Source organism: Tuber melanosporum (assembly GCF_000151645.1).
Source record: "Tuber melanosporum whole genome shotgun sequence assembly, scaffold_131, strain Mel28".
Classification (NCBI taxonomy): domain Eukaryota; kingdom Fungi; phylum Ascomycota; class Pezizomycetes; order Pezizales; family Tuberaceae; genus Tuber; species Tuber melanosporum.
The window spans coordinates 198821-212058 of NW_003298788.1; the positions used below are offsets into that span (position 1 = coordinate 198821).

At 48.2% G+C, this 13238-nt stretch overlaps 4 protein-coding genes; 1 reads left to right on the plus strand and 3 right to left on the minus strand.

The window, feature by feature from the left end:
• Positions 1-224: 224 nt before the first annotated feature.
• Positions 225-3516, minus strand: GSTUM_00002509001 (uncharacterized protein; the record flags this gene model as incomplete). Its single annotated transcript, XM_002836139.1, has 8 exons — positions 225-548; positions 608-1305; positions 1362-1479; positions 1535-2204; positions 2259-2461; positions 2513-3085; positions 3137-3254; positions 3326-3516. The coding sequence occupies 8 exons, from the start codon at positions 3514-3516 to the stop codon at positions 225-227; spliced, it is 2895 nt and encodes a 964-aa protein (XP_002836185.1).
• Positions 3517-3780: 264 nt separating this feature from the next.
• Positions 3781-6131, minus strand: GSTUM_00002510001 (uncharacterized protein). XM_002836140.2 has 8 exons: positions 5676-6131; positions 5561-5603; positions 5348-5509; positions 5032-5289; positions 4552-4695; positions 4420-4501; positions 4094-4367; positions 3781-4036 (listed from the first exon to the last, which is right to left on the minus strand). Exons 1-8 carry the CDS (start codon positions 5888-5890, stop codon positions 3850-3852), a joined length of 1365 nt encoding a protein of 454 aa, XP_002836186.1. The 5' UTR covers positions 5891-6131; the 3' UTR covers positions 3781-3849.
• A 36-nt stretch (positions 6132-6167) lies between these two features.
• Positions 6168-7547, plus strand: GSTUM_00002511001 (uncharacterized protein; the record flags this gene model as incomplete). XM_002836141.2 has 3 exons in its annotated part: positions 6168-6541; positions 6600-6919; positions 6978-7547. The coding sequence occupies 3 exons, from the start codon at positions 6168-6170 to the stop codon at positions 7388-7390; spliced, it is 1107 nt and encodes a 368-aa protein (XP_002836187.1). The 3' UTR covers positions 7391-7547.
• A 907-nt stretch (positions 7548-8454) lies between these two features.
• On the minus strand, positions 8455-9369 carry GSTUM_00002512001 (uncharacterized protein). XM_002836142.2 has 2 exons: positions 9183-9369; positions 8455-9120 (listed from the first exon to the last, which is right to left on the minus strand). Exons 1-2 carry the CDS (start codon positions 9336-9338, stop codon positions 8707-8709), a joined length of 570 nt encoding a protein of 189 aa, XP_002836188.1. The 5' UTR covers positions 9339-9369; the 3' UTR covers positions 8455-8706.
• Between the last annotated feature and the right edge of the window lie 3869 nt (positions 9370-13238).

The following is a 13238-nucleotide window of genomic DNA, read 5'->3' on the forward strand; positions in this document are numbered from 1 at the left end:
CCTATATATCTAACGCCTATGATCCAACCCCCAACATCAGCTCTGCAAACTCAACCAACCGCTTCACAATTGAAAAACAGCGCTCAGGTATCATACACCACAGCCAATTTATTAGCTATATTTAGTGAATAAAAAAACGAAGCCCCAAACAGGTGACAAAAGAAACCGAGCTAATCCCCCGCTTTCCACCCCATGATTCATGCCTCGTTACAACCATTCCAACCCTAAAAACCCTCTGTCATATCCCTACTATTGATAAACTCATACACGTGCGCTGGCAGCTTATACTGAATCATCCCGGCGTAGATCATCACGTTCTTAGCTCTAGTCTTAAGTTCAATGAGCTTCTGGCTCCTACTAGCGTCCGCGTACATGCTGTCCCGTAACTCTGCTGAAAGGCGGCTACAGCACTCCACGGTCATTTTGAGGAGAATGCCGACATTACTTGCAACCGTATCATGGAGGGTGCCGAAGTTTTGAGCCCGGCGGCGAATGGAGCCCACATCTGCATCCTTTTCGATGGGTATCACATCGACATCCTGAATAATCTAGAGTAGAGATGTTAACGCCGATCACACCCACGAGTACAGCACGAGAAAAGACTCACTTGGAGACATAGCTCCCATTTTCCTTCTCGGTACCTCTTCTTTGCCTCCGCAATGCTAAGAAGCACCTCGGCAGCTTCCCTGCTCCTAATCGAAATTTTGCTATATATTGCGGCATCGTTGGCGCACATACCGAGCATGCGCTTGGCCAACTGAACCGGATCATCGACAGACGTGAGGGAAGAGTCCGCATTTGGCAGAGCGGAAGTCCCGGCCTGGTGGCTGAAGTCCAGCATAACATCTTCAGAGGCAATAGAATCGGAAAGACTTTTATTGATGATCTCAACAACAGTCTCAAAATCCTCAGCCAGGTGATATAACAGGATTGCATCTGACGCTCTGCCGTCATCATTCGCTTGACCAGCGGCTTGCTCCGTAATCGTTCGGAGGTATTCCCGCTGGTCGTCCAATTTAATAAGCTTCATCCTCCTTTCGATGGCACCCTTCTGTCTTGTCCCATCGGCATGCACGTCACCAAGAAGCTTGGTAAATTCTCGAGTCTCCAATACGAGTTCCCTGAGCGCATCGTGGCAGATAGTAAGGTGCTGATCGCCAGCCGGTGAAGGCAAGTCGCCATTCAGACAGATAAGGCAGAGATAATCTACAGCCTCCTCTGCATTTGGTGTTCGGAAGTCCCTAGTGTAGTAGCCAATAAGACGAGGAAAGTTAATCTGCTTCTCTCCTTTAGGTCCCAAAGTCACTACGATGGCAAAGTTGTTAGCATCCAAAATAATCAAATCGTGGGCAATTTCTTACGAAGATCTGTGTCTGCCTTTGCGGGATTGGCGGTTGGCCTTAGCAGCCCATAGTAGGAAAGCGCAATCGCAAAGTGAACACCATCCACAAACTGGAACGAGTAGAGATAATGAACGGCCTACAACTTAGTTAGCACCTAATATCCTAAAATGGATAGGAATAGACAAACATACATCCTCGAAAAGCCCAGACATCAACAACATCTGGAAGTACAGTCCCACATTGCTTCCCTTGGTTCCGAAATGCTTGGCCCCAAACTGGATGACACCTTTCTGTAAGTCCTGCATTGTGAACACTTCGTGTGCCGGATCCGTAGATCTATCAATCTCGCGGGCGAGCACAAGCTGGAGCCACATCCAGTCTTCTGCCGTAGGCATGACAGTAGGCACAGACCGCTTTGCAAGCTCACATCGACCAATAATCTTATACACCGCAGGCTTGAAGATATCTTTAGTGTCCTCAGAATGCTTTACACGATTGTTGTACTCCGCTTGGATTCTGTCAAGGAGATTTCTGGGTAGCCGGCGCTCATCACCGGCGGAACAGTATGCGTGAAGATATGTTGGGAAGCTGCGGTCAAGCTTCTGGAACGATTGTTGGTTTTGCCTAACAAATTCATCGGCTTCCTCGAGATAGCCAGCTCGAATAAGATAGAAAATCAATGCCCAGCAAGGAATGTCGGCAACAAAATCAAAATTCTTGATATCCCATTCGGGTATATCCTTATTGGTAGCTAGTTTGATGTTGATATAGCCACGGAACTTGTGGAAGACGGAAGGAATACCGCCAACTTTAGCAATTTGAGGGTTTTCGGCAATAGCACTCTCAACAACATCCCGGTACCTTTAGAGCCATTAGCAATCATTTATCAACACTACGCGAGTTGGAAGAACATACTGTTTCTCTAAAAATCTCCTCGAGCCCCTCTGCACATGTTTACGAATCCTGGAAGCTTCCTGACTATCGCTCGCTGTATCGATAACATAGTCCTTGACAAAACCTCTCTCTCGAGGCCCACTGAAAGGATTCGCATCATGGACCTCAGATTCACCAGTGATATATGACAACAACATCCACGAGTCATGAAGTTGAACGGTCAACTGCCAAAAAATCAGCAACGACAGCCCCAGTCATGTGTCAAATGAACCTACCAAATCGGTGCCAGATTTGCCTGTAATATCCCCAAATGTCTTCATCACCGGGAAAACACCACGAGCAGCATTCCCAGACTCCAATCTAACTTCATTCATACGTCTGATAGCTAAGGTATAGTGCTGTTGCCTAACCTGTACCTGTCTGGACAGCTCCAACTGCCTCCCAGGGTCAATGTCACCGAATAATGTCCCCTGGTGACCACTTGAAGCGGCGGCAGATGTGGAGCGCCCGAGAACACTATTACCCAAGGTAGTCTTCGACCAAACACTTGTCTGTAGCCCCCTCCCCGGCCCAAAAGACGAATTCAATCTCGAGCGTCCAAAAGACGATGCCCCGAACGCACTAAGCCCTCCCCCGAAACCACTGGCGCGTAAATCCGCAGGGCTACCACCGGCAGCAACAGCCGATCTTGGAGCCAAACCAAAGTGCTCAAAAATTCGCTGTTTCTGGGCTTCCCACTCCATCGTGACGTTTTTTGCAACAAAGGCGTCGAAATCTCGGCCCGTCCGACGCATCCCATCTTCAATCGAAGACATGACATTCTGCTCTTTCCGGTTACGAAGGTATGTCTGTCCACTAGTCAGTAACAGGATATGGATATGCGTAGAGGCAGAACTTACGTCTAGGTCCGTATCGGCTCGAAGGCTAGAAGGCTCGTAGGCATGGTGGAAATCAATAGAGTCCAAGTCACGCAAGACTTCATCAGTGTTTATTCCTCCAGCAGCAAGCAAGTAGTGTCTGTTAAGAGGTACCCATAAAAGAAATCAGCATTCTACAAAAAAAGCACATTCACGGAATCCGACACATACGCCCTAGCATCTGTTTGTCGTTGCCCCCCTGGCGCTCTCCGCAGCTCTTTGGCTCGTCTCTCGATCTCGCTCAGCCCTAGCTGGATGGGAGGCAATTCACCAGAATCCTGACCCTGGCGTAGTTTTCGCGACTGCTCCAACAAAGAGCTAAAGAGCGTAGATGTTGGAAAGTTGGCAACTGGTTCTGTCATGGTGATGTGGAGCTAAGAAATCGCGAAATTCAGGAGAGGATTGTGGAAAAACGTGGATGGACGGTTCACGCGAAAGATTCGCTGGAGGAGCATCAACACGTGACAAAGGTTGGCTTGGCAGATACTTTCCATCATAAACTTTGATTCGCTTTTGGGCTTCTGGATACCCTTACAAATTTACTACCTTTTGAATGCTCCCTACGGGTACAACATAGCACCGTTATCGCACTAAGAAACTATGATAATAATATTGTCATACATCTAACAATTCCCACTCTCTGTAACTAGATCACCTCTACAGTACAAATGCCAACTGCTATTTACCTAAACCATCTATCCAGCTTCTGCAGATTTGGCAGCATCCTCATCCTCGGATTCGTTATCGGGTAATAACTGCAAGTCCACCGTTTTGGCGCCCTCTTCCCCCCCTACCCCGTCCAAGGCCTTCAGCCCAGCAGACGTAAGGTAGTGGAACAATGGTGACTTAAACGAGTCAATAAAGTGGACGAATTGTGTAAATCTAGCAAACGTTAGCGTTTTACAGTTGGAGGAGGTATCCGAGAGCATAATCACATACACGTGAGCTCTCTCTTCCTCCTCAAACAGCTTGGTATATATCATTTTATCCCGGAAGGCACCTATTTCCTTAGCATATTTAGAGAAGTCTATAGGCTCTTTCTGAAAGTCTCGTTCAGCTTTTCTATTATAAGCATCGAAGACTGGAGATTCTAAAAGAAGTCCTAGACTGGGTGCTTTTGGTATAGATACTACTCGAGGTCCGCATGCCTCCTTGATACGCTCAAGGGGGCAACCGGTCCGGACGACCATCATTACCATGCCTACCATTTTACCTTTTTGGCCTGTTAGCATTGGGAAGATCCACTGCGTCTTGGAGTAACTCACGAATTTGGTGCATCATAAAAGATTGGCCGTGAACGCGCAGGGACAACCACTCAGTATTGTTGATAATTATTGGATCTAGCACCTATGAAAATCAGCGGCAGCCAACGCCAGACATTTAAATAATGTACTTACCTCAAACGACTTGATAAACCTCTTGGAGCTAGGATCATTGAAGGTTTTCTGGATCGTGAAGTTGTGAAAATTGTGAGTCCCTTCATAAGATCTAAACCCTTCCCGGACCCTTTGTAACCTCTTAGGAGATATCCGGTAAGTCTTCTTCTCAGCGCAGTATATGGCCCCGATTTTCTTCCATAAACCGGCCCCGACATTTATATCCCCACCTACTGTATCCTCTCCAGGAGGCACATTCGGATCGATATCCACATTTTCGAAGTCTACTGTTTCCTCCTGCCTGTCTATTCTCTCTTTGCGTTCAGTCGCAGCTCCAGATTTGACTTCATATTCCAACGCCTTATCAAGAATTTCCTTGTCCACGTCACCCAACTTCTCGTAGATCTTCTTGTTGACTTCATCCCACCACCCATCGCATTCCTTATTTCTTTCTAGGAAGGCTTCCAGGTCGCCCTCTCCCTCGGCCGCCCCGTGACAGACCTTGGCCAAATAACTCTTTGGATGGGGTGGTATAAAGCAATGCGACGGAACTAGATACTCGTATCGTCTACTATCACATTGGTGATATGAGCTGAAAGACCCAACTGTACGAACGATCCCCCAAACTCTAATCTGCTCAGGGAGATAAGAATTTATCTTCTCCGTGATATCGGGGTCCTCAATGATGAGTTTTAACGATATGACGTTGCCGGCTGCATGGACACCTTTATCTGTACGTGCGCACCGAACCAGTGATGACTATTCAAATCAGTAAGGCCCCAATCTCTAGGATAACGCAGAAGTGGGAAGAGGAGACCTTCTTAGGATCATCCGAATTAGCTTTAGAAATAGCCCCAGCCTGTACGAAAGCTTCAAACAAATCACTCTCAATACTTTTATGTGGAGGATTTAACTGCATCCCCCGATACCCGGTCCCACAATACCCAATCAGCACGGCAACCTTCTTCTTAGGCCTCCTCTCTTCTTTTTCTCTTCCTTCTCCTCCTTCCTCTCCTTCCTTCACGCTCACAGCCTCGGAATTCCTAGGCTCCCATTTAGAATCTCTATTGCGCCTAGTGAACCCGAAAAGTGTTAGTCATTGCACTGTGGACAAACCCCCCGAGGGAAGACAAACTCTGACATACTTATACGCCGTCCTGCCCTGGTCTTGTTTCTTCCTTTTGGAGCATGAGCTACTGCTGCCGCGCCCGCGACCATCGTGGTGTCGGGCTCGATTATCCTTGGCCCTCGTCGAGTTGCTGCCGGAAGGCACGGTTTGGTCGCCCGCGGGAGCGTCAATTGCGGGACTCGGGTCCGGAGGAAGGAGAAAAGCTTTTGAAGAATCATTGGTATCGGTCATCGGGGATGTGAAGGTATATTCCGGTTGAGAGGAGAAGTAGATACTGTGCCTAAATTATAATAATAATTATTACAAGTATTATGAAAAATATGGCAACTTAGTGGGCGCATAATGTGCGTCTGAAGCCGGGTAACAGTGCTTCCAGTCGGTCTTGGGACAAACAGATTGTGCTGCTCTTTCCTTCATCCCCAACCTTCTAATTCTCCACCCACGGGTACCAAAACTTAAGCTCACGTTCTGCTGAACCACCGCCCTTACTTACCAAGCTATAGACACAATGGATGGCCCCCGCCGCCCCCATCGCTCACACCGCTCACACCGCCCTAGAGATCACTCCCACTCACCGCACCACTATTCCCGCCACCACCGCCACCACGACCGTAACTCCCGCTCAAGTTCTCAATCCCGAGACCACCATTCCCGTGAACGTCATTCTCGAAACCACCACCGCCACCACCGCCATCATAAGCGCACCCGTTCTCCCTCGCCAACCATAGTTCGCCCTTTAAACGCCCCGCGAATCTCTCGACATGATTTCGAGTTTCATAGGGATGTGTTTGCAGACTACCTTGACATTCAGAAAGGGTTGACACTCAGTGAGCTGGACAGGGCCGAGGCGAAGGGACGGTTCAAGAGATTTGTGACGCACTAGTAAGCTACATCTTCCCCCTGCAACATGATCGAAAGGAAACCAGGGGCTAATTGGCAGTAATCACGGGGAGCTAGCGAGAGGGTGGTATGATCGGATAGTTAATAGGAAGGCCAGCGATTCAACGAAGGCTCCTGAGGAACAAAGGAGCAACTCTAAAAAAGATGAAGATTCTACTTGGCCGGAGAAGAAGAGGCGGAGAATGGACACTCCTCGGTCCGACAAAAAAGGCGAAAGTGAGGAAGAGAATGAAAGTGAGAACGGAGAAACTAGCGAAGAAGAAATCGTAGGACCATTACTCCCAGGCCAACAACCCTCAAAGCGATCCCGCGCACGGGGCCCTACAATCCCTTCAATAGAAGATCTCGACCTCCAGAAAGGTTAACTCCCCTCGCTTATCATATCCAACCCCCCACAAAATCAATCTAACCCCACTAGAACTCCTCCGCGAGGACCAAACCCTCCAACACCTTAACCTCCGCCATGCCCGCAAGCAAGAGCGCAAACTCGAAAAGGAGCGCCTAGAAGAACTCGTCCCCCGCGCGGCCCCTGGCACGCACGAACGCCAACTCGAGAAGAAAGCCGAGCTCAACGCCAAGATGAAATCCTTCCTCGAGAAGTCTCCGGATCTGGAAGTCAATGAGGAAACTCTCATGGGCTCTGGTGGGACAGATGGTTTCAAGCAGCGGAAGGCAGCGATAGAACGGAAGAAGAATGATCGCGAGATACGGAAGGAGGAGTTACTTAGGGCGAGAATTGCAGAGAGGGAGGAGAGGTTGCAGCAACATCGGGACAAAGAAGAGAGAACGATGGCAATGTTGAAGCAGTTGGCTAGTCGGTTTAACAATTGATTTTCTCTCCGGGTTTTTTTTCTCCCCCTCCCTTTCCTTTTTGTATGTAAAGAAGGGCATGTAGGCTTTGTATAAGGCATGTTACATTGCCAGCGTACACATAGCTTAACTTACTTCATCGTATGATATCGTGTCGAATTCCAAAACCAATACCCTTATTCTATTCCATCCCCCGGTGGATTAATTCCTTGTTGATCATAATATTATTATAGTATCATTCATCCGTTCGCTCGCCACCATAATCCAGTACCGTATTCTAAGAATCACAAAGCCTCACTCGAAAACTAACCCCTACCCCTCCCCCACTCTAACCTCTAACCCACCACAACACTGACAATCACGAAAATCTCCACCGCCAACCAACCAACAACGTCCCGACAATCCAGACCCGCCAATACCATCCCCCATTACAGCACCAATCAAACACACACCAGCATCACACAACATCGCACAAACCAACACAAATCTCAGCGTAATAATACCTCGCACACCCCGAGCGTGATTACCTCCCCGCCCCGAAACAGCCAGTTGCTTCACACACACCCACTCTAATCACAACATCTCACTCGCGCAGCATGTAAACGGTAAGGTACCGTAAGGTAGAGAGCTACGGCAGTCAAATCACCCCTTGATCGCTTCCGTTCCGGAGGTTCTGGCCCTTGCTTTCTTTCCCTCTTATGCATTCTTAACGCTTGGTTGGGGAGATTGTTGCGCTCGGGAAGATGCCCGGGCGAGGATATTGGGTTACACCCTTTTATACCCGCGCCCTGCGCTCGGCGGCTGGAGCAGGTCAGGGGGGGAAGGGGATGAAACCTTGTTTCCCTTTGCAGCCGTTATTGTTATGACACGCATCCGAGTTGTTGGATTTCTTCAGGGAGGTGGGTACGTGGGGGGAAGCACATGATTTGGAGAGTATGTACCCCACGATCAGGTATGCATACGCGTAGTGGGTGGTGTCCGGGTTTTGGGGGGGAGGGGTTGTCTTGTGTGTTTTTATTTTTATTTTTTATAGTTCAGATATTCAGGGTGATATCGATTTGGGGGCTCTTATTTTTTGTGGGGGCTTTGTTTTGAGGAGGAGAAAGATACATTATGGTAGGTAGCCTAGTGTACAGAGGGGATGTCACATTAAATACATTAGTGGTAAAAGGCGTGATAACCTGCCGGCAGGAGAGAAGGTGGGATACAAGTTGGTCTGCAAGGGAAGGGAAACAAGAGGAGAAAATGGGGCCCAGATAAATAACACCGCAACCACAACTCCAAAGAGAAAGAATAGGAAAGGAATAGGAAGGATATAGAAAAGAAAAGAAATCAAATCAAATCTCGCGAACCAAATCCATCCATTCTCCTCCTCCAAATTTTACCGGGGACACACCATTACACCGGAAGCCAAACCGCTCATAAAATCCCACCAACCTATCTCTTGCGATCAGTGCGATCCTTTGCACGCATCCTCCCACGCTCATCCGTTGTATGTATTCCTGGAGCAACGTGCTTCCTAAATATCGTCCCTGGTGTGCCGGTTGTATTGCAAGAGAATGTAGAGCAATTGTTGGACCAGCAGGATTATGAGGGGAGTTTCTGGATGTAGCTACGGCCATAGATGACTCCGTCACAGATGATGAGAGCGTCTTGGTTGCGATGACATGCCCGAGAAGATATTCTTTGCTTCGACGGATGGTAAATATGCCAAAACACAGCTCTGGACAGACCTTAAGGCGATACGAAAACTGTACTTGCTAGTCAGCCAAGTGTAAAGTGTAGAGAGGTGGGCGGGGGGAAGAGGTAGTACTGTTTCCCGAGGACACCGCTCGCTGGAGATAAAGGCTGCTTCTTCCAGAGCAACACAGGCCTCAAGATCTGAAAGCATAAGGGTTCGAACATATATTCTCTCTTTCGTGAATTTATTTGTAGCTGATCGCGTCCGCCTCAGGTCCGAGAATCCCATTTTCGTTTGTGTATACCGGTATCTTTTGTGTGAGCAGCTGCGATGACGGTGTGCGAAATGAGCGTGGGAGGGAGCGATATCTTATCTGCTCCCATTTCCTGAGGGGCAGGCTGACTCGCGGCGATATATTATTGTGAAAGGCAGAAATTGCTTCTGGGGGATCGCCGCTGGGGTCTCTCCAAATGGCTGTAGGCAGCTGAAGAGGGTGGCGAAAATGGTGCCCGGAGGACTCTTTTTGTAACCTAAGGAAGCTGAAGGAATGAGTAGATAATGTCTCACACCCTTAACGGCGGCCGCAAAACTAATTTCCAGTGAGCACAAATGAAATACCTCACTCTGAAAAGCAGGCTGCCCGCCAAGGTCCCCTTGTCCAGGCGCGAGGAGAACCTAGGAAGCATACCAGTGCGAAGGTGGAGCGGTGAGAAATTCAAAGGCAGTATTGAGGCTCGGAGCAATGGGTTGAGGTAGGGCTGTCGTACCTATATTTACTTGTATCATACTCACCACGAGCAATGATAATAACAATAATAGGAGTGGAATGGGGAATAGGGTACGAGTACAGGGCTCTCTGGATGAATGTACTAACTAGTACAGTATGGTACTGGTAGGCTGCACTCGTACTGGCACAAGTAGGCATAGTAGGGATTAACATGTTGGCAACTATGATATCGACCTTGCTCGGCGGAAGGTCGCCGCATGGAATGAGATATTGTGCATGTGTCCACGTGGGACGATGCGCGAAACAACCCGGCGCCTCTCAGATCTGATGGAATACCGGTAAATCTGCCCAGAATCGTACCTACATTATTATACCCTGTATGCCTGAGTTTCAATCATACCGGTACGGTATGCAACTCATGATCCCGGTACCACAATGGGAACTTGGGGAGAGAGCAGTAGAGCTGCTTAAGCGTCCACATCGAAGGAAATAGCGATTCTGAATTCCCGAAATTCCATAAATTTTACTCGGGCATGTCCATCAAATGTGAAGCTGCCGGTACGGTAGGGGCGCCCGTTGACAGGCAACCGAATAGAGACAATTTTAATGCGGCCCATAAGAAAAAGACTTCGACTCACATGCGGATTGCGCTTTATCTTGTTCCTCGGGACTCGCGCGCGAACTTGCGGGTGTACAAGTACATACGAGTACGGTGCGATGACAGATTGCCACCTGCTCGAGTGCTCGAGTCCTGGTGTTGCAAGTCTGGATTCCCAATTCCAAGGATTGGTGCGGCTGACTGGCTACCGGTACTTTCTGCCAAGCTTACAGCACCGTATCATACTCGTACCAGTAAGTTACTCGTACCGTATCATTTCCAACTCTAACATCCAACACTGCAACTGGTGGCTGGGCTTTTGTTCTCGGGAAAGCCGCCATGGTTTAGACTATTTGTTTGGTGGAGTGTTGCGGGCCCCGTTGAATGAGTATCTTTTTCCTGATATTATGATATCATAATATTACGGTAGCCCAAATCCCGACCAATTTCTTTCGTGATACCTAAAATGTCCAATACCCTTAAATCGGGGTTAGAAACATAACCTAACTTGTACTCGTATACCGGTGGGTGTTCCCTCAGCAGTATTCAAATGGCCTACGGCCTAATCCCATAGTATGATATCCATGATATTATAGATGGAGCTCGAACCTTTTGAGGCTGGGCGTCTAATACCCGAGGTACAATTTCAACTCGAACTGCCAGGAAATACTAGGACTTCAGTGGTTCAGGAAGCTGTTATCGGGTCCGGGGAGTGATATCAGGTCGGAAGATTGGATAGTTTAAGACTCCGGGGCGTTCTCGAACGTTTCGCGCTCCCAGGCCCGCGATGTGTCCCAGAAGTCCCAAAAAGGTAACTATCCGGATATTTCTTTCGGCTTGGTCAGGCTTTGTCCGAGCCATGGTGAAGTTTGTAGTCTACTTTATCGGCTGCACAGGTGGACGCTCTGAACAGGAATGGGAAAGCTAGGTATTTTTCAAGTTTCCCCTGTCAACAATAGTACTTTGGTTGTTAAAAAACTCGCGAGAGCACCATCTCTAGGAATACGGTGCCGGAAGTGTAACTCTATGGCTGGGACTGTCCTGTGAGATTTGGGGAACTTTGGATATGCTAAATTAGCCTTGTATTTGAACGAGCTTACTTGTACTCGAGTACTCGCGAATCCAGGTGACAACTAAACTGTGGGGGACTTGACTAGGAGACACGATCTATGCCTCAGGTCAGTTTGCATTCGCCCAAGGGGCGGAAGGCTGTTTTTCTGTAACCTGTTCTCCAGCTCCGGCTGAAACTCACTTGATATGGTATGATATCATACCTATTCGAATAAGGTCCGTGTGATATTTTTTTGTTCATGCAGAATGATAAGGGTCAATGATCTTGTGGCATGAATTTGGGTGTTTGAGCACTTGACCACCGGTAGAATATAGTACAGCTTGTCCGAGGCCTAAGCAGGGGAAATCAAACCACAAGGGTTGGCAGTTGGGGTCTCCAGTTTGGATTCAACAGCTGCCGTATGGATACTACCGTAGCATGATACAGTATTTCTGGTCTGCTGTATCATACCCCTGTGCCAGTGGGACAGGGGAATGTCTGGATTGATGGCTTGTATGATAACGGGTTCGAAGGGGGGCTGTTTCGGGGCACGAACTGGTTGGTGGTGGTGGTGGTGGGAGTGGGGGTGGGGTCGTACTCGTACTGCTACCGGTGCGGTGGGAGAGGTTGCTTGAAGGGATAGGTACGAGTAGACTAACACTAACCCTTCTACCCCTTTTGCGTATTTATGATATGTAAGGTGCAGGAATAGTTATGCGAAGGTACGATGCATAAATCATGTATTCCGGATTATTGTAGACGAATTGCAACACAACTTCCGATAAATGCCTACGTTATGACGTTATCTTCCGTTTAAACTGAATGCCGCAATTGAGAATGGAATGATACGCTTTGTTATCTAGAAAGAATCCACTCAACTGGGAAAAAACCTATTCTATAAGGAAGGTCGGAGGCCGGCTGGTAATACAGTAAAAGGTTATCCCCTCAATAGGGGGAGTGATTTGGCGTACTGGGGTGGTGAAGACGATATACCCAGGCTTTAACAGTACTCGGGTACTCGAGCACGAGTACCATGGGACACTATATCATTTGCCCCGGGTCACCAATGCACATATCTGCTGCTGTTCCTTCTATCGTCCCTGAGAGGAATAACGACAAGGCAGATACCACATTCCCATTGCCTAGACAACCTACCAGTAGAGAGGACCGGGCACCTCCACGGAGGGGTCACTCCCCGTAGGATATTAGAGAATAGCCATTGCAATCCGTGAGTGCCTCGGAAACAGACTACATACCACGTGCACGAGTCGCGATTTGTACTTGCATAGGATGTTAAATTATGTACTGTACAGTACACGAGGAATTTTTCAAACCTTTCAATAGGAGTACCACCCTTGGCGCGGTTATAAGTTAGGTGGCGACAGAAGTGTATTGTGCTTGTTATGGTGGAGATACCGGTGTGGAGCTCTCGGTGGAATCCAAGACATTATCATCATCATTGTTGACGCTCAATTTACCACACCATTCTCTCCACCCCGCAAAAACGATAGAGGTTATCACCCTGTAATGTCTCACAGGGGGAGGCGACGTTGAGTTTATTGAGCCTACAGTACTCGTACGGTGCTCGTACTGTATCCTACCATAATAATAATATTATGATACATATTCCATGCATTCCTCCTACAGTATCATTCAACGCAAGTATACAGTCGCACCTCGCTATAATGGACCTCTTTGTATGAGAAACCTCGCCATTACGAATGAATCGTACGGGAATCAAGACCCCTGCTCCCATACAAACAGTACTCGCTATAAGGAATTCACTCCAAAACCTCGTTATAACGAACAAAA